This window comes from Bombus affinis, chromosome 1 (genome assembly GCF_024516045.1).
Source record: "Bombus affinis isolate iyBomAffi1 chromosome 1, iyBomAffi1.2, whole genome shotgun sequence".
In the NCBI taxonomy this organism is placed as follows: domain Eukaryota; kingdom Metazoa; phylum Arthropoda; class Insecta; order Hymenoptera; family Apidae; genus Bombus; species Bombus affinis.
Genome location: NC_066344.1, coordinates 11171546 through 11194756, shown reverse-complemented (window position 1 = coordinate 11194756; position 23211 = coordinate 11171546). Strand labels below are relative to the sequence as shown.

The window sequence follows — 23211 nt, the reverse complement described above, 5'->3', positions numbered from 1 at the left end:
TGAATGCTGCGATAGAAAAAGATTGTTCGAAAATACCAGACAATTCTAGAAACATTGAAATAAGCTTCTTGTTGTTCCGTACAGTATGCACGAATGATTAAAATTGAAATAATACATTGGAGAAATAACATCGAATATATTTTTCCAACTAAGAAAAAATTTCGCAAATTTTATTATTTTTAATATTTGGTAGTGTGTAGTATAAGAAATAAATAACAGATTTATAATGACGTAGTTGGAGCATAAACACAATGAAAATCACTTAATTTATGTTAAACATCAGCGGATAAATCTTGCTGCTTGTTGCGAAGAGCTTACGTCTAATTGAATATAGATTTGAATTTCAATGTGTTTAGAGAATTAATTAGTTCTTTTAATTAGAATTCTAATGATATTTTAAGGAAAATAGTGAGCAGGTTAAGGAATAAATATTTAAGACATTTAAGCAAGTGAAACACGATGTCGATAACTGCAAGCTCGCCAGACAGGAGGTCCACGACACGAGGTCACGGGATCCAATATCGAGCCTCTCGGGTCATGGAAGCCGATACTGGCGAACTCAGGGTCACGGGGATCTAATAACGACGACTCTCGTTTGAAAATAGATTCTAACGATTCCAAGATCGGTTATGTACGATTCTCGAAGAAAATCACAGAGGAAAGAGAACGTAATTTTCAATCTCCGTTTTACCTTCCTGCTAATGAAACAATTTAAACTTTCAACCTCACTTCCAAGGAAAGAAACAAGAAATTGAAAATTTTGTTATTTTCTACTCCTTAGAAACCTTTAAATAAAACACGGCAATTCGGTAATACTTACGTAATAATTTTTGCTTACTAATTAACATATTGCTGAGAGGCTATTTTATGTGCAAGCTAGCACTGGCTATTTTATACAAAAAGTAATTTTTTATACAAAAAGCCAAAGCAATTGTTAAAATTCACAAGCTCATTAATCGCAACCTACTTAACAAAAAGATTCAAACAAAATTGAGATTTTAGTTTTTGATTGCTAATTGGCATCTTGGCTGTATCAAGATCAGAGGATCGCTGTACCGCTATTTGTGAATCAATCGGCCATTGAAGTGGCAGCGTATGTAGCAACGTAGCTGTTCGGACGCGGACTTAATACACCAAAGGGTTATACAGGCCGGGCAGCTGTAAGCGGGCCAGCGAGTTGTAAACGGCACGCAAATGGAACGCGCCCCCTTAAACCTTAAACCGTTGCGCGTAGAGAGAGAGAGCGAGCACGAGAGCGAGTGGTTATATCGGCTAGCTCGGAACGAGCGACCGCGGATGCATTACAACTGCAACTGCAGCAACGTGTGGGAATAGAAGCGAGCGTAGCTTGGCGAATACGCGATAGGAATAATTAATACAGCCATAAACAAGCGGCAGGATGGGGTGGAAGCGAGCGAGGCCGATATCGTCCTACCGACACATAAAATTGATATCCGTGCTCGAAGGAGGGAGGATCATTCTGAAGGGAGCCCATATATCCGGCGACTCAGATGGATCGCTCTCGCCGTTGCAATAGGATGGCAATTGTACCAGAGATTCCCTGTATATTATACTGGTTATTTATGTGTTTGTGCAGTGCGATTATGTGCGTCGTCGCGATCCAAGGTGTCGCACTAGTGTTTCAGATTAGACAGCGTGAGCTTTAGATATTATACTTGATAAATTTACACGTAGGTACGATGAAAGGAATCATGGCTAAAGTGCGTATATGGTTGCAGTTCGGAGATAATACGTTTATGAATATCTGACTTAGTTGCTAGAATCAAATCTGGATTTTAGTAAAAATTGATATCCGTAATTGAAAGAAGAATTAGTGCCTGAAAGCCTAGACCTATAAAGGATTTGCATAGACTTTAACTTGTAGAAGATAGTGTCCGTAACTTAAGACACGTAGCAAATAGTCTTCATACGAGCTTAGAAGCATCAGACCATACACAGTGATAAAGGCAACCAAAATCTTGTAACAGCTGGCATTCGCAACCACAGATAAGTAATATTCATCGATGGTATTGGTGAGTTGAAATTAGTACGAGTTTGAATTCACAAAGTTAGACATTGCACTTGGTATTCCTAAGGTCAAATTCATAAAAATCAGTTTCTCCAAAAACTTGTATTTAACGTTTTAAAGTCGAAACTAGTGAAATCCCTAACTGAAAGTCACAGGTGACTAACCTTGCTAAATCTTGGATAATAAGCACGAGACTTTGGACTGAAAACCTTAGAATCTACTTTCAACTTACGAGTGTCAAGTAGATCCCTTGTGACATTTAGCGTGTGAACCCACCATAGCAGTTCTAAAGTTAGCAAGTTCTGCTCTCCTAACCTTTAATAAAAATGTTTTCTTCTTATCGTAAAATCGCATATTTTTGTTCTGAAAATATTTTTTCAGGAAGTTGTTAAGAAGGTTCCTCGATCGATAGAACACACGCGTTTTCTATCAGGTCGTAACATAAGAAACAGGATCAGAAAAGTTTCGACGATACGTTTACAATTTTATTAGCTACGTGTTCGTAGGTAAGACACACTATAAACAATCTGCTATTTCCTTATTTACAGTAACTCAACTTTTATCCCCTTCAGTAAGAAAATCCTTCCTTCCTAATAAATTGCTTGCATTTACGATACAGTTACGTTCAACTAACTTCTATCCAATAAACTTAATCGAGCAGTGACATGTGTAGAAAGTCATCAATTCTAAAATATCAGTAAAACTGATCTGCGAAGAATTTAACAAAAAGAATGTCACAATTCACAAAGACCTTTTTCTCTGTTCTTTTTAATCGCAAAAGAATACATATCTATTAACAATATTTTATTAGAAATTGTACTCCGTTTAATTTGCGTAAATCAATAAAAACTAACTCACAATCAATGGCATCGATCAAATCACTTTTGAAGCACTAATCTTTTGTACATTCAATATGAAACCTATGCATCTTCCTTTCTCTTCTAATAAATCTAGTTCAAACATTAAAGCTGCTTTCTTATAATTGCAAACACTTCAATTATAAAAGAACGAACATTTCATCGTCGTTAAATACTTGAGTAATTAATAACGTTCTCCCCCCAACTTTCTATTTCCCATCGATATTCTGAAAAATTTACTTTTCTAGGTAGTATCACTCTTCTAGGCAAGAAGCCAATTTATTATCCATCACGGCACCATAAATCTTGGGTGAACTTTTTTTTTTAAGCAGCTCGAAACGTTCCATCGCGCATGGTGTTTAAGCCGTTGGAGGGGAACAAATTGGAATTGCTCTGGGAAGGTGGTGTACTGATGGAATTAAAGCCACGGGCGCAACGTCTTCTGCCGGGTTTCATTATCTCGACGAGGTTAGAAGGTCGATGCCAGGTAACCCAAGCAGGTGATATCCATGCCTCGTCTTACAGAGCTGAAAAACCGGAACGAGCTTACGCGGCGCGTCCCATTTCCGTTTCGTTTCTCATGGGGCCGTGTAGTCAATTGCTTTCTAGGATCAATGCGCCGGAAAAGACCACGCTTCTAATCTGTTTGCGGCCGATTTTGAGGCTACTCTGGACCCCACTAATGAAGAACTGTTTAATTTCAACGTGCTCGATCCAACGTGAACGAAATATCGCAGGTTGTATTCCCTTAATATCGTTTGAGTCGGTCGCGGGGACCTTTGACTGTCAGACGACGCAGCCGCCTCGGAAAAGCAATAACGCGAACGTTTTCTCCGCTCCACGAAATTAATAGCGCGCAGAGTTTGAATTACGGGGGCTGGGGAACCGTTTTTCGACGTCGTTTCGGAGCTTCATAAAGGGACATTTACAAAATTCGTAGTTGTACTTCGTAGAACGAGACAAAGGTAGGAAATTCGAAAAATACGGATTCATGAGACCTCTGTTTTACGGCGAGCGAGTAAGTTTTTGACGTTAACGCGAATCGAGTGTTTAATATAAAGTATAAACATGATATTTAAATACACTTTGAAAAGGGAAAATATGTAGAAAGAAATAAGTATTATGCATAGCATGATTGTACTGTCCGTAAGTTGTCAAGTCTGGATATTTGCAAATTATTGCAGATACATAAATTGTACTTAAGAAATGAAACTCCTTAATGTAATATTGCTTTCTGATTTTATCTGCTCAATATCTGACTCTATATTTGGATCTTGAAGCCATTGAGATATGTGTTTTAGTTATATTCTAAAAGCTCATATAGATTTTATGATGTGTCAGCTATACGTTGCAGATGATAGTGAAACTTGATCGACGCAAGTATATTCCTTGTTTCGGTATCCATTTAGCGGAGCAAAGAATTAACGCCAAGAGACAAAGAATTAAGAATAGGGAAATGTTTCTCTGTGATAACTTTGAAAATGTAACAGTAATATCTTTTAATATAATAACGCATCTGTGCACGTTAATATACGTTCTAAGCTTGTTCCCAACCCAGTTTCTAGAGATGAAAACCTCGTTAATTTGACAATTCCCATTTCTATCTGTTTAAACGGAGAACTAAATAACCAGTATATAGAAACAGCAGCAGCGTTTAACTAGTCAAATGGCATCTCTCGACACCTACGAGAAAGGAATGAGCCAGTTCGTTCTCTCCTTTAATTTCATTCGAAGGAAGCATCCTCCTCTTCCTCCTTTCGGTTAATGTTCATTAACGAGCACGGTCGTTAGACTGTTGCTCAATGTAAGAGGAAAATATTCCGGAACGGCGTATTATCGTTAGCGAGATCTCGATCCCGAGGTTACCGGTGAGAAGCTTGTCTCTAATCCGCTTGCGGCTAAAATCTTTCCCCCGTTAAGCTAACGAAAAACCCGTATAATTCGAATTTGTCTTCTCTCAACGAACTGGAACCCTTTTTCTTAATATACATCCTTCTCTATCTTTCTTCTACCAACAGGTATCGCAGGTTAACAAAGGTAAAAATTGTATCAGCCCCTTTGCAAATTATTTTCAGTAGAGATACTTTGAATTCTTTATTCGACTTTAATTCTTTAGATCTTGAACATTGTCTGTAGTCGACATTTTCAAGATAATGAATAAATGATATTATCAAATGGTGAATTAAAGGTTTATTGGATCGATTCTATAAATTGTTACTTATAAAATTCATGCGCCTGTCAATTCATTCAGTCCGTCGATGTTGAATTTTTCGTTTCAATGATTAAAATTCTCTTTCAGTGTCTTTGCAGATTCTCGTGTATTGAATATTTTTCATGGAAAATTTTCTTTTAATTTAGACAGGCCACCTACAACAACTATCTAACTTAAAACAACAATCGTACAAATATGAAATATAACATCAAATGTTTTTAATTGTGCTCAAATTTAATTGTACTACAGTCGACTGTTACTATTCTTTTATTATTCTATTATTCTATATTCGAATCTATTATTCTCTTCCACCAAACATAACAGACTTTATGAACCATCGCTGTCCACTGGTGTACACTTTCCCACAAATACCTTCAATGATGATTTTCTAACAATCAATCCCAGCACAGAAAAAAAGAGAAGTTAAAAAGCATCAAATTTTTCGAATCACGCGGACAAAGCAGCGTCGATTTTGGGAAACTACCATCGACAGTTGCACGAATTGAAAATCGCTAGCAACCAGTTGTAACCATTCGTTTACGATAAAACGAATTTGGTCGATGCTGGAAATATTCCGAAAATCGTGCGAAACGAACCTGCGGAGAAGGGGGGGATAGGACTAAAAAGGAACAAAATTCAGCCCTATCTTTTTCCGCGCCTCGGGGTGAGAGCTCTCGTCTGGATGGAAGCACTCACCGATCGAGCCTGCGCTCTGATAAAGCCGCGTACAGAGGAAAGAGAACCGAGGGAGAGATTGGAAAAAGAAAAAAAATCCAGGCAGATCTGGTCGCCGGAAAAAAGCCGGGGAACAGAAGGGGAAAGGGAGAGAGAGAGAGAGAGAGAGAGAGAGAGAGAGAGAGAGACGAAGTGTGGCCGTAGAAAATTGTTTCAGGGCCGCTCGGTAATCTGCTAATAGGGTGTCCACGTTCGAGCCGGTAATCCGTAATCCACCGATACCCGGTTCGATGCCGTATAAATGCACACACATTCTCCAACAGCTCTCACCACGCGCGCGATAAATTATACACGTAACACCACGTGTTTGTATCGTTACCAAACGATACATTCGCCGCTGTTGGATATTCCTTAGGACATTTCCTTACCGATCGCGATACAAATTATTCAATTCTTGCATTGCAAACGCGTGAACGGAAAAATATAACGGCAGCGATATAAATATTTGATATTGTGGCGAGTCGCAAGACGAGAGAAATATTTAAACGACTTCGATTTTTGGCGAATCGATTTAGCGTATTAACCATTCGGGAAACTGTCGATGATGAAACTGCGAACAGAGTTTCCAGCGATTTTGATTTATAATGCAATCTTTGAAACTTTAATCACGGCCCATGCCAATTTGGGTCTTTATGTGAAATAATCGCACTGCAATGCGAAAACACGAACAGTTCAAACGATATGTAGTTTCAATGATATTAAGCAAACAGTGTAGAAACAATAATTAGTACCTTTATGATGAATCCTTAAATTTTTATATCAGAATCTTAATTAACTCGAACAATGGTGTTCGAAGAAAATCGCTATTCACATCAAAAGGGGTTTGTCGATATAACGTTGGTTCCACTCGCTTTAATAAAAATTAATTTCTCGTTGGAAAGTTAGACACTTAACGTTAAAAAGATAAATTTACTCGTCTTGCGTTTGCATTTTAAGACTACGATAACGTCGCTGTCTTCGCGTTGACAGCCGGATAAGATTTAAAATCCTTTAACGTCACGAACGAACGCGTATTTTCGGTCAAGAACCGTCGCGACATCATCCCGGGAGCAGGCAGGAATTTTCACGAAACACCCTGTGCATTTGCATGTTCGAGCAGCCAGAGAGAAATTTTCTAGTTTCCCCTTGTCGCGCATTGAATTTCCTGGGAAGAGCACGGGCACGAGCGAATCCGAAAAAGACAGGTGAAATATCTGTTGGCTCGGTCGCGTGTAACTTTATTGCTCTCCTTAATTCCTAGACGAAATGAAATGGGATTTCCTTCCGGCTCTTCGTAAAAGCTCGGTTGATTTTTTAAACGTGCCGCAAGTTTGACGAGTAAAAATGACAACCTTATCGAATAACAGATTTAACCAACGTATGATACCATAAACGGACTTTAAAATCACTAGCGCAAGTACAGTATCTTCTGTGTCTCTCGATTTCACTGAATTTTCATTTGTCATGCGAATCTCGATACTTGCTTATTTTCACGGGTTAGTGAAAACTAACCCGTGAAATAACCTACCTAATAATTATTTTTGCCATCGGCAGGCAATGTTAGGTAAACGTACATATTACGTAATAAAAGTGTGATGGCTTTTATATTTTCATTGTCATAGAGCTTTTACCTCGATATTCTCGAGTTTTCCAATATTTCTGTAAGCAATACAGAAGGAGATTCAATTTATAATTACAAAAGACCTCTAGGGCTGTAAATATTAGGCTACTAAGAAATCGAAAGAGTTCTATAAGCTTTGCTTTAGTTTGTTTTAATTACGTCGAATCGAGAACCATTTTAATAAGGCGATACTATAAAAATTCATTTTATCAAACGAACGCAATCGGCAGGCTTGATAATAGAGGCCGTGTTTCTTTGATTTTCTCTTTCCGCTGTATCTTTTCCATCTCACTTTCTTTGTTTCTCTTCTCCCGTATTTTCCTCTTTTTTCTCTCTTTTTTATACTATAGACCCGTGCAATATTATTGCGAACGAACGCGCTCGGTAATGACTGCCGCGTAATGACTGCACGGCTCGGCCAGTAATGGTGCTCACCATATTGCAATTTGAATTTCACTGAAATCAGTGGAAAAAGAGCGAGCAGACTCGCAGAATGAATATGTTAATTGGCTTTGGAATTGGCTGTCCCTATCGGTGATTGATTAAAATTCGATACGTGCTGCCAGTCTCTCGCGACGGTCGCTTGAGGGGTGAAACAGCGCGACGGAAGGGTGAGGGATCACTGCGACGGACGGGGCTCGTGGAAGTTACTTTGCGGATAAACGAGATTGAAATTTCGATGGAAATTACCGTCGGTATCTGTGGACTTAAGCGGCGCGCGGTCGCCAAGTCAAACAGAAGTCTGGAGGACTCGTCATCTCCACACGCCAAACGCGTGTTTTGCCATCGCTCTGTCGCTTTAATAAATTCTAAAAGGCATTCTAATTCATTTTACCCGGCTATTTATCTCATTTCATGTCATTCGATCCATGAAAAAAATATTTCTACGTTGTCCCGAAGCTTTATTAATTTTTAAAGAGATTGGGATATTTGTAATTGATTTGGAAACCAGGTCCATCGACATCGAAAAATTTTTACGCGGGTTGAACAATTCAAAAGGAAAACTTTAATCCGAATTTTAATTCAGTAATTCGATTAAGAGGTTCAAGTAAAAAAATATAAATTAACATTTTTAAGAGTTTAAACTGAAATGCCAGATAATAATTGAAAGAAGGATGAGATGTTTAACTAAATTAGAATACAAATTGCAAAGAGAAATTTTTCAAGGCGTTATCAAACGTGTCATCGATACGTTGGCCGTGACTGTAGCATTGGGAATCAGAAAAGATGCGAGAAGTTACAACAGAAAGACTCTATTTCAAATAAGGTAAAACGTGGATATATGTTTAGCCTCACCGAGAATAGTGGTACATGTTGACTTTCACCTGCGGATTTATCGCGACACACCTCTGGGAATGTTATCATCAGGGAGCAACCGTGTCTTGTTTCGCGCGTGTACTGTCCTCCTTTTCTTCCGGAATCTCAGCTCCATGCGCAATAAATTCCACGCACGACTATTACTACTATAATTTAAAGCTATTACGCTATAAGCGTGTTTATTCGACAGCGCGGTTTCTTGAAAATTTAAATTTACAAATAACAATGAACGTAGTCTCTCTCCATCCTATTAACTTCCATTCTGATGTTTCAATTCACACTTATCGTTCAATGATATTTTTACTTTTCAGAGATACAAGATTTTAAATACTTGTTTTTCGGCATCTTTTTAAGCATAATCGTCATTATTTCATTATGACAAACAAAATTTGTTCACGATGATGCTGAAACAAATATTTTTTCGCTCCATATATATTATATTAAAAAATGTTTAGAATAAAGAAATAGCAATGTGTCGAATATATATTCAACCATATGGAAGATGTTGTATTGTTGAAGAAATGAAGGGTGCATGATCGTTGAAGATATTACGTGTATGCACGTGCCCGAGTGTCGTCTAAGGATGACTGTATCGAACGAAAGAAGTAGAGAAACAAAGGAAAGGAAACTGATCATGTGCAAACTTCAAAATAGCTTAACAGCTGAAGACTCGATGAAAGGTAGAATAAAGAAGGAGGAATGAAGAATCGGGGCTACGAGTTTTAAATTCCTCTGAAATCATAATTACAATTTTATCATTAAATGAATTCCATTTCCATTTTATTTAAACCTTCACACATTTAAGATCCTACCCGCAACTCAACAATATTTTCTCACAATATTTTCCTGGAGAATCGATAAAAGTTGGAATTGAGGAAGCAGGACTCAAGGAAGACTTGAGACTCAGAGTTTAAAGTTTCAGTAAACACGTTATCGCAATTTTATTATTGGACGTAGTTATCATCACGTTTCGCTTCAAGTTCCACGTATTAAAATCCTATCCTTAATTCAACATTCCTACAATATTTCCCAGCAGAGTTATTTAATTTGCCGGTGCTTACTTCATAACGAATGTAAGTAGAAGAACGTCGTAAATGAGGCTGGTCGAGGTAATTCCTGTTGGCGCCGGTACACGGACGCTAATGAAACACGTCCATGGTTGGCAATTGTCCCACCACAGGAACGGCAACGAGCATCCTGACGCGAAAGGAAAAGACGGTATCGTACGGTATCATATCTCGTTCCATTTTCATCAGGATGCAGTTCTGATGTATATCGTTTGCTCTTTCATCGTTTGTACTATGAGTTGAAACGAATCTCCTTTTCGGCTTAATTCTCTGTTACAGGGAGCGGCCTCGTAATGTATTTTCGTGTCTCTGCTTATGGTGCACGCGCACGAAAGAGAAAATTAGAAGGGACTCTTAAAACGCAGAAAATCTAGGTCAAGATATGGGCTACACGAACAACCGTCTGCTTTCGATCTTAACAAACAGCATGCGAAGCTCTGTTCCTTAAACTCGCCATAACTCGCCGGCGAGTCTCTTACATTAAATTTACATTTTACATTCTGATTTTCAATCTCTTTTTAAATGAATTATTCATAACGAAATTACTTTTTTTATTTATTCACGTGAGTTTTTTTATTGCGTTCGATTACGATTTTAAAGTCATTCTATTTTCTCTTTTATTTATTATATGCGAGTTTCGTTTATATTAAAGAATTCTAATAGCAATTTATTATTCGGCGCATGTAAGGTGCACTTACCTCTGTGATAGTTCGTTCGATAACGATAAGTAATTTCCCTTGCGCGTTTCACGTACGTTCATCGCGAAGTATTCCAGCAACAATCTTCCGACTCGCGTCTCGACGTTCACAGTTTACAATCCCTTTGATCTTTTCTTTCGTATCACTTAATATACTTCGTGAACGAAGGAAATTGCGTTCGCGGTAAGGCGATACATTTTTTCTAGGAAAAATAGCGTTCTCCGTTCAGAAGGTAGACACGGGTTCGCTTCTGGTTCCACCTTCCGGATCCACCCTTCATACCGGTTTTCCAACGTCGATTCTCGTGCGTGCATGTATCCCTCGCCGTAAACTATTCGAAAGGAAGCACTTGGAAATATTTTCTTACTCTTTCCGTTACGCCTTTCTCTCCTCTCTCTCTCTCTCTCTTTCTCGCTTTCTCATTTAATATATTTCACAGGAAGGTAAAGGAAATCGTGACGGCATGGAAATTTCGCTGGCGGTCGATCGGAAACGGAAGGCCCGTTTTTCGTTGCGCTCGCATTCCTCCTTGCTTTTTGTGGGAGTGGCGGCCGCGTCTGCTGTAGAAAAATGCCCGTGGAGGGCACAGGTCACGTACAACGGGGCGATAACACAGTCGTTTTGCTTTTTCCTCCCCAACCCCTCGTACAGCCCGTGTCTCGTTTCTTCTACCTAGCCCTAGCTCTTTCTCATCTCTCTATCGGTGAACCGGGCTCTTTCGTTCTTCCTGCTCGTATTCAAAGTGCAAGGAGCAAAGGGAAGGTGCGCGTGCACAAAGATCACATACCGGCCAGATTGAGGCTGCAGGGTAAACGTTCGTGTTCTCGCTTATCCTCCTTTAACTTCCGTTCCCCCTTAAACTATCTCCTCCCTCTTTTTCTCTCTTTGTCTGTTTCTTGGTCTGTGCCATATGCCATCTTCTTCTTCTTCTCTGCTCCTTCGAATGTACACCCCTTCTTCGAGCAGCCTGAATCTAACGTCTGCTTTCTCGCTTTGAGCGAATCTGCGTGAAAATAGGAAGAACACCGGATGAAGCACACACGATGGTATATATTGTGTGTACCCAAACGAGCAGGCGTCGGTGTGGTGTGCATGAGAGAAAGAGAGAGAGAGAGAGAGAGAGAGAGAGAGAGAAAGGAGTAGAAGGAGGAATCACTCGTGCCATGAGGAGAATACCAGGAAGCCTTCAGACGACAGAGGCTCGTCGAATAACGAGACACACACATTCGTGACGGAAGTCAGTCCGGAGTTTCACAAGTATTTTCACGACACGGTGGACGCTTTCTCGTCGTGCCATCCGGGTATCGAAATATCAGGCTAAGTTATCGTAGTCGATCGAGAAGATTAACTACGCGAGACTTTCTTTGCCGAGCACAGATAGCTTCGTTTTGCGTTGTTTTCGTAGAGGAGAGAAATTGAAGATATGCTTATAATGATTTGCTTGGTCTGCTAAGTTCAAAACTTCTTATCATTATCTATTTGCTTCCTTAGAATGGAGAAATAAAAATCGTAAGCACTATATAATTTATTTTTTGCAGGTAAGACATGAAAGGACAAAATATTCCGAAATAAAAAATGTCCAAAAGATTATTTTCACGAATAGTCGACGAATTTTTTACCAGTTGACACGTTAAACTGGACTTTGAAAATTTCTAGTCTTATCGATTTTAGCTTCCACATTTTAAATCTTCGATGAAGCTGCTTAATTATCCAACGATGGTGCAGGAAAATTTGGTATTAAAATTTCATGAAAGATATCGAAGAAAATTTAAAGAGGAAAGGAATATATCAACATGAAAGGCTCTACGCATATGAAATACAATTTTTCCGATATTCCAGGGCAAAGTTTAACATGTCGAATGCTGAAGAGCATAGAATGCCGAAGAACGTGTTCATTTGTCGATAGAAAGGAAACGAAACTATCGCGAAGCACGGAATGTTCCGTCCACTTATGGTCGTTTCGAGCAACAATCGTTTAATCGACGCGTCCGCGTGATGAAAAGAACGCGAGACAAATCGAAAAATGGAGCGTGGCTCGTTACGATTGATTATGTGCTGGCTGTTTCAACGAACAGTGTATCCATTAAAATTCCATTTGCCGATATTAAACTGGACCGCGAACAATAGCGATTCTTGTTCTCAATACCGGACGAGGTTTCTTCGATTATATCGTTTCAACGATCTTGCATTGTATTTTCTAGTTAGACAAAATAATTGTAATAACACTTTTTATTGTCGTTTAAATATTGAGAAATATGTTATTGAAGAAATTTGATTTCGAAAATAATAAAGTAAAATATTGGACGAATGATATCTTATCAAAATAAGCTACTTATACTGATACAAAACTATTGTATAATCTTCTGATTTCTTATTCATCTAATGATTTTTATTGTCCAGTAATGAAAATATTATTTTCGAGAAATTCTTTGAATCAATAATACGATTTACCAAATTTTTTCTGTCCGCAGGTACAAAAGGGTCATAGAAAGTGCAGTGTAATAACCTCGTAAGATTTCTTTTTTATGTGAACCAGTGAAGAAATTTTAGAGCGTTGTTTTGTAAGAACAAGCTCATTTCGGAGTATCTTTCAGTATGAAGCCTTCGTACCTTTGGTTAGTTTCCGCAGAATTCGTTTAGTCTTAAGGGACCGTGTGTGTACGTTTGTGTTCTTGTGTAGTACAAGCAAAGCTGAGTATTTTAGTGAAAATCTAGAGAGAACGTTAGGGAATTAACCCACGAGGTGTGCTCGTGAGACGAACGAGAGGACTTGAATAATATTCTCTATAAGAAATTTCTCTCTGCTGCGAGGAAAGCATCAACGATGGTGTGAAAATGAAAAATTGCGCGTCACAGAGTTTCGAACATTGGAAATGCAAAAGAAGAATGTAAAAACAAGAACATTCGAGATTAGTGTGCGAAACAAGTTGCACCTGAGGTTCTGGTTGCATGATCGAATACTCAGGGACGTCTATAAAATGTCTGAGTTGAATGAAAAAAAGAGAAAGAGAGTGTATTTTGAGGTAAAAAGACAAAAAATGCAGATATAGATTAAAAAGAGAATTAGCTGTACTGTGTAATCAGAAACCATGTAGTATTTCGTTCAATATTGTTCATAGTATAATACTATAAGCATATGTATACAAAGGATATCAAAATCAATCCCGGTTACATTATTTTAACATTATTTTTCAGTAAAATAAAATGAAATCAGTTGAAATATTGTATTTTTCAAAGACCAGTATGTTTTCCATTTCATATTTCTATACCATATAAAAAGAAAAATTAATTGATGTATGTATAATTCTGATTATGCAATTTCAAAGTAACTGAATCATTGATTAAAATAAACACAATCCACGAATATAAAAACTACCTTTCCATTGCACTAAATACGGTCAATGGAATAATTCAACAATAATTCAAACGGTTCTACGTCTACTCCAAAATTTTGTCACGAATTCCCGTAACTAATCCGTAAGACATACAATTCCCAACACGTCGTCGAGCACAAGCTCCTCGTTATAATCGCGACTGACCATCCTTGCGCTTCCCTGCCGTCTCATCCATACACATATCGTCGTTATTGGCGTGTGCACACGCGCGTAATAGTAATTTAAGGCGACGTCACGAGAAGGCCTGTTCCTCGTAATTTCATTGACGCCGGTAAATCGCTTTACCGGGCATGATGTATTTTGACGAGCTAATGGATATCGCGTACAGATTATCATGCTAAAGAGACGTTAATTAACACGTCGCTCCGTTGTAACGGCAGCTTACACTGACCTAACACAGGCAACTCCGGTTTACGCGCTATAGATACGCGTTCACGACACAACGTGAACGAAACGGGGGTTGGAAGCGGTCGCTCGACCGTTTGGGAATACAAATGGTGGACGGCCTCGGGGCCTATCGAGAGCAAAGCTTCCGCGTGATACTTGCAGATTTTCCCATTCAAAAGAATGGAATTACGCGACGGCGCCGCTTTGTTCCCAGCCCCCCCTCCTTTCCCCTTCCTTTTTCCACTGGAGCCAGGCTAAAACTGTAATCCGATTTCCTTGACGAGAGCAATTATAAAGAGTGGCACCGCATTAATTCTGCCGGTACGGCCGCCTCTCGCCGCGAAATTGCTTTATAATTGGTCGTTCGTATAAAAATCTGTCGGCTACAATATTCGCTACGCTTCAGAAAAAAGAAATCGAATTTAGTCGTCAGCTTTTGCAAAGTAATTCAAGGTTACGCGTGATGATTTAATCCGTAATGGTCCTTAAATATGTAGAGGAACGATAAGCAATTATTTTTGGAAGGATGTGTGTGTTTTGGTGGTTCTGTGAAGAAGATATATCTTTCTTCTTCTGATTCGTTAATAGCGATAGTTTGTATAATAGGTATAATATTTGTTCAACTTAGCATGAAATAGCAACGAAATGTCCGAGAGTCTGGCGTAGTACAAATTTATCACAAAGTTAATCGTTGTCAGACTATTCTGAAGTTTAGAAGTGTCTAATGCTATCAACTGACTAAACGTTCAACAGTAATGAAATGAATATTCATTTTATCTTTATACTTTTAGTACTCTGTAATATTTGCAAGAACTTCAAATGCGGGCGAAGAAAGAGTCGAAGTTTGGAAAAAATTCGTTGAGTCTTAAAATTGAATGCCCTTCTCTCGTGCTCCTCTGTTAATGTAACTCTGATAACGAAATTGAAAAGAAGAGAAAGAAAAAAACGTGAAATTGTGCTTTCAAATATAGAAATATAAACTATCTATATGATTTCGTTATAAGTTCTTGACATACTTAAGATTAACGTGATTTCTTGGTAAAGCTTATGAAAAACCACAGCTCACGTAATGTCTTTAATCACTTCTAAAAGAGTTAGTCGAGGAGCATTGAACAAATTTTAAGTAACAGTGCTTATAAAGTTTAAACGTAGTTTCAAAGTTGATGAATAATTTTTTTCTCAAAATAAATTCCAGATGATGCACGTATTAAAAGTTGCCGGAAGATGTAGCGTCTGCATGAACGCCCGAGACTAGCGTCTGACTATAGGCGATCCATTACTACTTCCATTCTCCTTTTCTCCACTTAACGCAAACGCGCAGTTAATCGTGCTTTTATTTTTATATCTTTTAAATCTCTTCTTGCTTTTATACGTTACTCTATACGTTCGCAAAGACGAGACTTTTTAAATTAACAAAAGTCTTCAATTTAATCATTTAAAAACCGTTTGAAAACTTTCCTGAACTCTCTTATACGATTTCTTTCGTACAAATAAATCTCAACAGATCAATACGCTTAAAATCAACATTCTAGAAAGATTGCATGACGAAACGTCGTTGCAAATGCAACTGAATACGTAATCGACTCTATTTTTAAATGAATTCAAAGCTGCGCCACGGAGTTGTCGAACGTCGTCGCGTTCTTAACGACTATAAAAGAGACAGTTGAGTGGTCGCGAGGTCGATAGTAAAAGAGGAAAAAGGTAAAAAAGAAGGTCCGGACGCTTTCGAATCGATCGACAGCGAGCAGCCAGAAGGTGTGTGTACGTACCTCCATGCCACGTCGATTTCTCCATCGCACCCACTTGTTGAACCCTGGTCGCCAATATTCGACGAAGTACTCTTCGGTGTACTCGACCCCGTGGCCGTTCCCGAACCTGCCCTGGGTCCTGGTGGACGTCAGTATACGCGGACTGTGCAGATTCACCTCGAGGTACTCCTTGCCCTCCTTCGTGACCATATTTTTCGGGCACCAGGCGCCGCCGCCCTTGTCTTGTCTCAGCCTGGGAAACCGAGGAATTACGACAAGAATTATTACGACGGCTCCGCCGCGGGAATATTCTCGTGCAAAGAGCATACTCTACGTTTACGTGGGTATCGCGGGATCTGCGAGAGACACTCGTGCAAAAACGCCGAATCTTTTCGTGTTTCCTTCGGTAGCCGGAGATACCGCTCCCTTGTTTCGTATGAATAAGCAATGAAGGTTGTATTTAACTTGGGGATGTGCAGCAAATTTTCTTTCCCACCAGCCAAGGGGGAAAAACATTATTTTCCAACCCTCAGTATTTCGATACGCGTAGTAGAATAATTAATGGTTGCTTTTTCCTCTCCCTCTCTCTCTCTTTCTCTTCCTCCTTCTCCTCTCATTCTCTCTCTTCCTTGCTCACTCATTACTTTTACCTGTATTTTTTTTGGCGAGCGTGATTCCACACAACGATCGATCGATGTACCCGTATAAATTAATAGCGTGTGGATTGATTTACGAGCAATCGTTTAACAGGGGATCTTTTTTCACTATCGATTTTGAGTTATTTATAATCATTTATGTGTGTCGATCCGCATTTCGAGATAATGGCTTTCAACGTTGGTGTCAGGAGACGTGGAAGATAGGAGAGAGAAAGAAAGAGAGAGAGAGAGAGAGGAAAATAGTGAGAAGGCGAGATAGACAGTGGTACAAGGTGGGAAAGCAATCGACGTTTAATCATCGCACACGTTTGTGACCTATTTATGTACAACATCGACACGGAGAACAACGACAAAGCAGTTTCGATTCCAGGCCACTTCGTCGACGATGGAACGCCGTTATTATCCACGCTTCAACCCCTATATCTGCGTAGCTTCGACGGAATGAACAGACTCAATTTATTAAAAAGTACCTCGAGAATATTTGATTCGTATTGTTGCAATTTCGCATTGAAATTATATCTTCAGATATCATATAGCTTCTTTAAGAATTGCACGATGCACTGACTTTATAAACGTGACAGGATTTTATCAAGCGATGAAAGTGCGAATGATCAATACTTGACCTGGAAAGTTAACGGTGTAACAGAAGAATATTTGAACCGAATGTTTAAAATTGTCATGTAAACGAAATCAAAATGTTATGTGAATTTCGAAAGATTAAATGTCGTTTGGGAATTGTTACATAAAATAAAACAAAAAAAAAAAAAAATAGATTAAAGAAAGAAATTTTTAAAGACATTTCAATATAATTATCATTCTTCCACATTTATTGCTTTACGAGTCAAAAAGCTATCTAGAATTCAACTATGCTACAAAATATCTGGAAAAGCGATCTACAATATTGGTGAAACATCAGAATATAATTCCTACCGTATACGACTTCCCCCGGATGCCTTACATCGTAGCAACTATGTAACACGAAAGCCTAAAATTCTCGGCTCGATTCAGGGGTATCTTCATACTCGAAGCAGCGATTTACGAGCCGAAACAATTTATCTCGTCCGTATCGAAATCTGGATGCTCGTAACTTGAACGAACCACGAGGGAAAGCATTTTCTTATCCAACAAACAAATCCCTCGCACGATAATCTTTCAACGGAGATACGTTCTAATATATTCCTCCTAAGAACCAACCAAACGTTTCCTAGGCCATACACAATCATGGACATTCCGTGAAACGAGACCCATAATTTCTAGCACGAAACGAGTTTTTAATTCAGCGAGAGCCTGGAAGAACGTGGCCCCGATCCATACGGGATACGTGACTTCACGTTCAGTCCACTTGCTGAGCAGACACCACGGCCGACTTTCCACGCGTGCTCCCAGCTAAAAATACTGCCGCGGCCGATAACAAGATCGCATTATATACGGGCCAGAGATTCATCGGGCGATAAGAAAGTTAGCCGGCAGAGTTTAATTTTAAGCTCTACTTGCCCCGCGCAACGAGCTTTCGGAATTAAGGATATTGGGCGAGCGAACCGCGGCTCAATCCGAGTGGCTCATTATCGCTCGCGAGGCGGTGGCTCGCTGCTAAACAGCTCGACCGTTGGACTTCATCGGTTGGACTTCCTAGGCCGCGATACAATTTCCTTGATTTTCAAAGCTCGTTAGCCCGGTAATCGTCTTGAAATGAAACCCTCGCCTCTACCGGTTGGCGAGACCGGCCAACTTTTTCCCCCGATATTGCGCGGATTCCCCTCGTCAATTAAAATTAATGAAAGCTGACCCACTGGCTCGCCGCGGGCAAGCCCTGCCTCTGACAGGCCGCGATACTTTGTTCCGATCCAAACTCAACCCGGAACAGCTACTGGTAATTAATCTATTATTTCGTTGCGATCTATCGTTCCGATTAATGGGATAGTTTGACAGTCGAGTTAGAAGACTGGTTGGATGTTTTGGATTATTTTGATGACGATGACATTTGGGTTAAATATTGGACTGGGATTTGTTGAATTTACGTATTTCGCACTGCGTTACATTAAAATTTTCGTTAAGATCTCTCGTAATAGTGAGGTGTGCTTTAACAAGTGGAATGTGTTAAAACAGGTTAGACGATTTGGATTATTTCAGCGGTGATAGGGTTTGTAGTAAATGTCGAACGATCAGAATTTCAACAACTTATGTTATATTTCATTTCGGTATGTTTTATATTAAAGATTTTGTTGCGACCATGGATCAGACGTATGTACTTTTCAGGCTTAGCTACAAGTACTTATTCAAACACACCAAATACCTGAAAGAGGATCAAGTACTTACTTCATCTTATCGATGACAAGATAACTTGTCTCGATTAAAACCTGCCAAACTTTCGTTACCTTTTATCGAATCCCATATTATGATATCATATTTTCAAGTAAAAAGATAATCGGCTCTCCATCTTTATAACCATTAACAACTCCACGACCTCTGATATATCCATTTATTCCCCTATTTACGATCATCTCCCTATACAACCAGTAACAGCGATCCTCTTATCCGCAGAAAGGAAGAGAAAACTTCATCGTGATCGTCAAAGCAAAGAAGATTTTCACCGACAAAAGATCTGCCGCGAGCGAAATCGTGCTGCGGGTGTATCGAGAGTCCAGGCTCGATTTCACAGGAAAAGCATGGAATTTCCCACGAGTGGACGTTACTTCCGGTGTATCCTATACGATCTACGTCCCGATCCAGATAGACGCTATGCATGTACGGCACAAAGCGGCTGGAGAATCTTCATGGAAATATTTCAGCTGGTTCGGTCGTCGAGCACTATCATACAGGCGGCATGCCCGCATGTAAACAATAGACCAGGCGAAATCCACTGAAAGCGTTTGCGGTTAATTAGGCAGCAATGCTGTTAACAATGTCCTGGCTTCGTCCCTCTTCTCCCCTTTCCTTCTATCCCTCGTGTCTCTCTCTCTTCTCAGCCCATTTTCGTCTATCCTATCCGCAGACCTAGCTAGTCACACCGCTGAAATTCCCCGCAACGCTGCAGCCTCGACCAGGATTTCGTTCGAATAAAGTTATCCCCGACCTCTCCTTCAACCGACTGATTCCACGATCGCCTCGAGGTCGCTAATTGTCTGTCGTTCCTGCGGGCTAATTACGTCAGCAAGGAAATTAACCGCCGCACAGAGATCGCTGAAAATTTCGACAACGACGATAGAACGTCTGGCTACCGATCCCCGCCATCAAATTTATATTTCCTTTTCTCTTGACAATATTTGAAAGTTGGTCGAGCCTGGTTCCCAATGTGTATAATTTTTTTACATGGTTGTCTGACGTTGAAATATAGTTTGACGGCACGATATCGCGTGGTTGAGACGCGCAATGATATTTTAGGATGTTAATGAGGATTATACAATGTTTTGGAAGTTCGCGAGTAAGTTTGCAGATAGTTCGTAAATTTATACTTTAATTTAGTATGTCTTGAAGTTATTAGACAAGGTCTTACTTCCGTCAAGAAGTAACTTGTGGTATCTGTTGGTTGTAACGCTATGACAAAACAATTAACATTGTTTTGCATTTTCAAGTTGCATTTTCAATAATATGGAATGTACGTGTGTACAGTGGCTACAAAAATTACTGCCACGTCGTCGTATTTCTTCTAATATTTAGGTATATACCAGTCGATTAGATCCAAGTTTATTAAATTTCGTGTCATTTACTAGTACTTTCATATCGATACTATGAAATCACGTGTACTATCTAATAAAAAAGATCCTTCGAATATAAATACTTTACAAGTATCGAATATCACACTCGTTGAATATCTTTGATTTCACGAGTAAATTACACAAGTAGCTCTTGTAAAATTGAATTTCATTAAGACTACTTTCTTATTTACTCGTAAATATCGAATCACTAAATTCAAAATCATAAACGGTTTTGAAAACATTCGGGCTTTTGCAGAAATCCGTCACTTCATCTTGATGAGTTTTCTTTTTTCCTTTAAAATCACACGACGTTCCTAACCGAAATTACTTTAATTCCCTCCTGAGTGGTTTACAGTTCTCGCAAAGGCAAAACGTTAACCACGACGTTTCAATGAAGATTGTGGTCGCCTCCCAAGAAGCATGCGTTCCGCTGCGTTTACGTAATCGAATCATGGCTGGAGTACGTAGCATGATAGCGATAACAGTTTCTTTCGTTAATAACGTCATCAACGTGGCCAGATGCACTACTGTGTCGGCCGTAACAAAATGAAAGAGAACGACGCTCGAGGAATCGCGAGGACTTCTCTTATGTTCGTTCTCGAAACCAGAACAAATTCGTCCACCAGAAAAACGCTGCACTTGCCTCGTTTCGGGAACAGCAAACGTGTAAAAGAAGTTCGAAACGCAGTAGTTAAAGATACGTAAGGGTTCTCGTACCTTTAATCATAAAATTCTACAGGAGACCATAAACAGCGACCGTAACAACTTCATCGGACTGAAAACCTTCCCTTTTAGGTTCCAAAGATAGATGAAATTCTTCTGAGTAATACTAAAATTCTGCGCGTAGGGATGATAAATAAAACGGATACAGAAAAGAATGTGAGTTAGATGGATCATAGTACAATAGGTATATCTTCTCTGAACACACGAATCTTTGTTGTAGGTTAAAGATTGTCGTATTTTAAATTGGTTAATAGGAGGGACGCAGAGGACTGGTAAAAGTGGCGAAACTGCGCATAGTTATATTTTAATATTGAAACTAATCCTTCAAACTCTTGCTGATTTTGCCTCAACATCAATTTTATTTGCGGATACTTGTATGCGTTGGCATGAATGTGACATTATGTAAAAATTGTTTACCAAAAAAACTGAAGATTGCAAATAGTTAAGTTAGAAAAGTTGAAGATTCCTGAAAGAATTATGCATTTTATGTATAATTTATTCTGTCACGAATGTATGAATGTCAGGAATGTACACGTGTGTATGTCACCAATGTGTCTCGTTTATTGTATATTTTATCTTATTTCTGGACAAAAATTCACTTATGTCACACTTTTATTGAACTCTTTATATAACATTGAACGACGAGAAGAAGAAATGGGACATGTCGAGACCAAGTGAGATTTGAAAATATTTGCATCGACGTAGACTCTGAGCGTCAATCACTAACATAATATAAAACTGATGTCGACGTCTATCCTACGACTGTATCTACATACGCTGCCAAAACTCTATCAACAAAGAGTTTCCAAAATATCAAAGGTAGAGCCAAACAGGAACTAGATCAATCGATGAAAATCTCTCAAACAAATGTGCCGTGCTGTCATCCTCAAAATGCATCGAATCGAAACAAGATAATTCAGCTTCGTAATTAGAAGCCTAACCCTTTGCTGTTTTACATGGAATGCCGCCATCGGAGTATTCTAATTTCTTGGAAGATAGTTACGGAGTTCGATCCTAATAGGAAGCCAATAGTCCCGAGGAAATTTACGGTAGCAGGCAGGGAGACCAACCGACCGAGCAAGCCAAGCAGCCTTATAGCTCGGCCACTCCAAAGTAGCCTCGCTGAGAAATGCGCCCGAGTGGAAGCTCGGCCGACCAGAGAGGCATTACGCTGCCTCATCAGTCGAAAGGTGCATTAGCATTGCTAATGACTTGCGATCGTTACCGCCACACGCCACACCGAACACCATCCTCGTCTCGCCAACCTTGAGTCCTGGCTACGTTTGTTATTCGAAAATGAGCCATCACGATCGTGTCTGTAAAACTAACACCCGAGATAGCTTCGTCCTTTTTCTCTTTCCATCTTCTTCTTTTCACTTCGTAAAGTAGTTGGCATGGTAACGGCTAAGGTATGTCATTTATCTTTAGAAACTGCGGACATTCGTGCTAGTTTTTCAAGAAACAGTAATATTTGATTAAGTAATCGTGTTGATTTCAAGGAGATAAGGTTCTATTCCCGTACGAGGTACACGGTACAGACTTCCGTGAAAAATTAACTTCTATTATTCAGTATTCTATACTCGAGCCACGTCCCTGATGAATTTTTCCAGACGACGGAGGGATTAAACCCTCGTACTGTCAATTCGCGACGATACATCCCGAATAATGAACGACCGAATGTGCAAACCGTATATATATAGTAATCGAATTACAAAGTTGCCTTGTCGAGCGCTGGTGTCGTCCGTAAATCAATACGATCACCGATGTGTAAGCGAAAAGAATTTACGGCGCGGTCACTTTCGACGACTTAGTCCCTGAACGGCGAACGATATTCGAGCCACGTTCGCAGACCGCTCGATTCCTTTTATTATCTGCCCGCGTACGTGAGCTTCCATCGTTCGCTGCGATGACGGCATCTAGCTTTCGTCTGTGATTCTGCTGGCGCGTTCGACGAACGTCGAATTTAATTAAATTTTTCTATAATACGGCAATCTCGGTGATAGCAGCAGTCAACGCGACCCGGTCCACTCCGGGATTCGTGAAAACCCCTTAGACTCGTACTCGAGTGAAACTAGGAACATTGCGCGATATA

The 23211-nt window shown here is 39.5% G+C and overlaps 1 protein-coding gene across 7 annotated transcripts in view; it reads right to left on the bottom strand.

Moving 5' to 3' along the window:
* Positions 1–23211, bottom strand: part of LOC126917046 (discoidin domain-containing receptor 2) — a 220469-nt gene that overhangs the window by 63404 nt on the left and 133854 nt on the right. For all 7 annotated transcript variants that reach the window (XM_050723485.1, XM_050723456.1, XM_050723447.1 and 4 more), the window contains one exon: positions 16067–16298. In XM_050723485.1, the coding sequence (XP_050579442.1) occupies positions 16067–16298 (232 nt within the window). The remainder of the gene's footprint in view (positions 1–16066; positions 16299–23211) is intronic.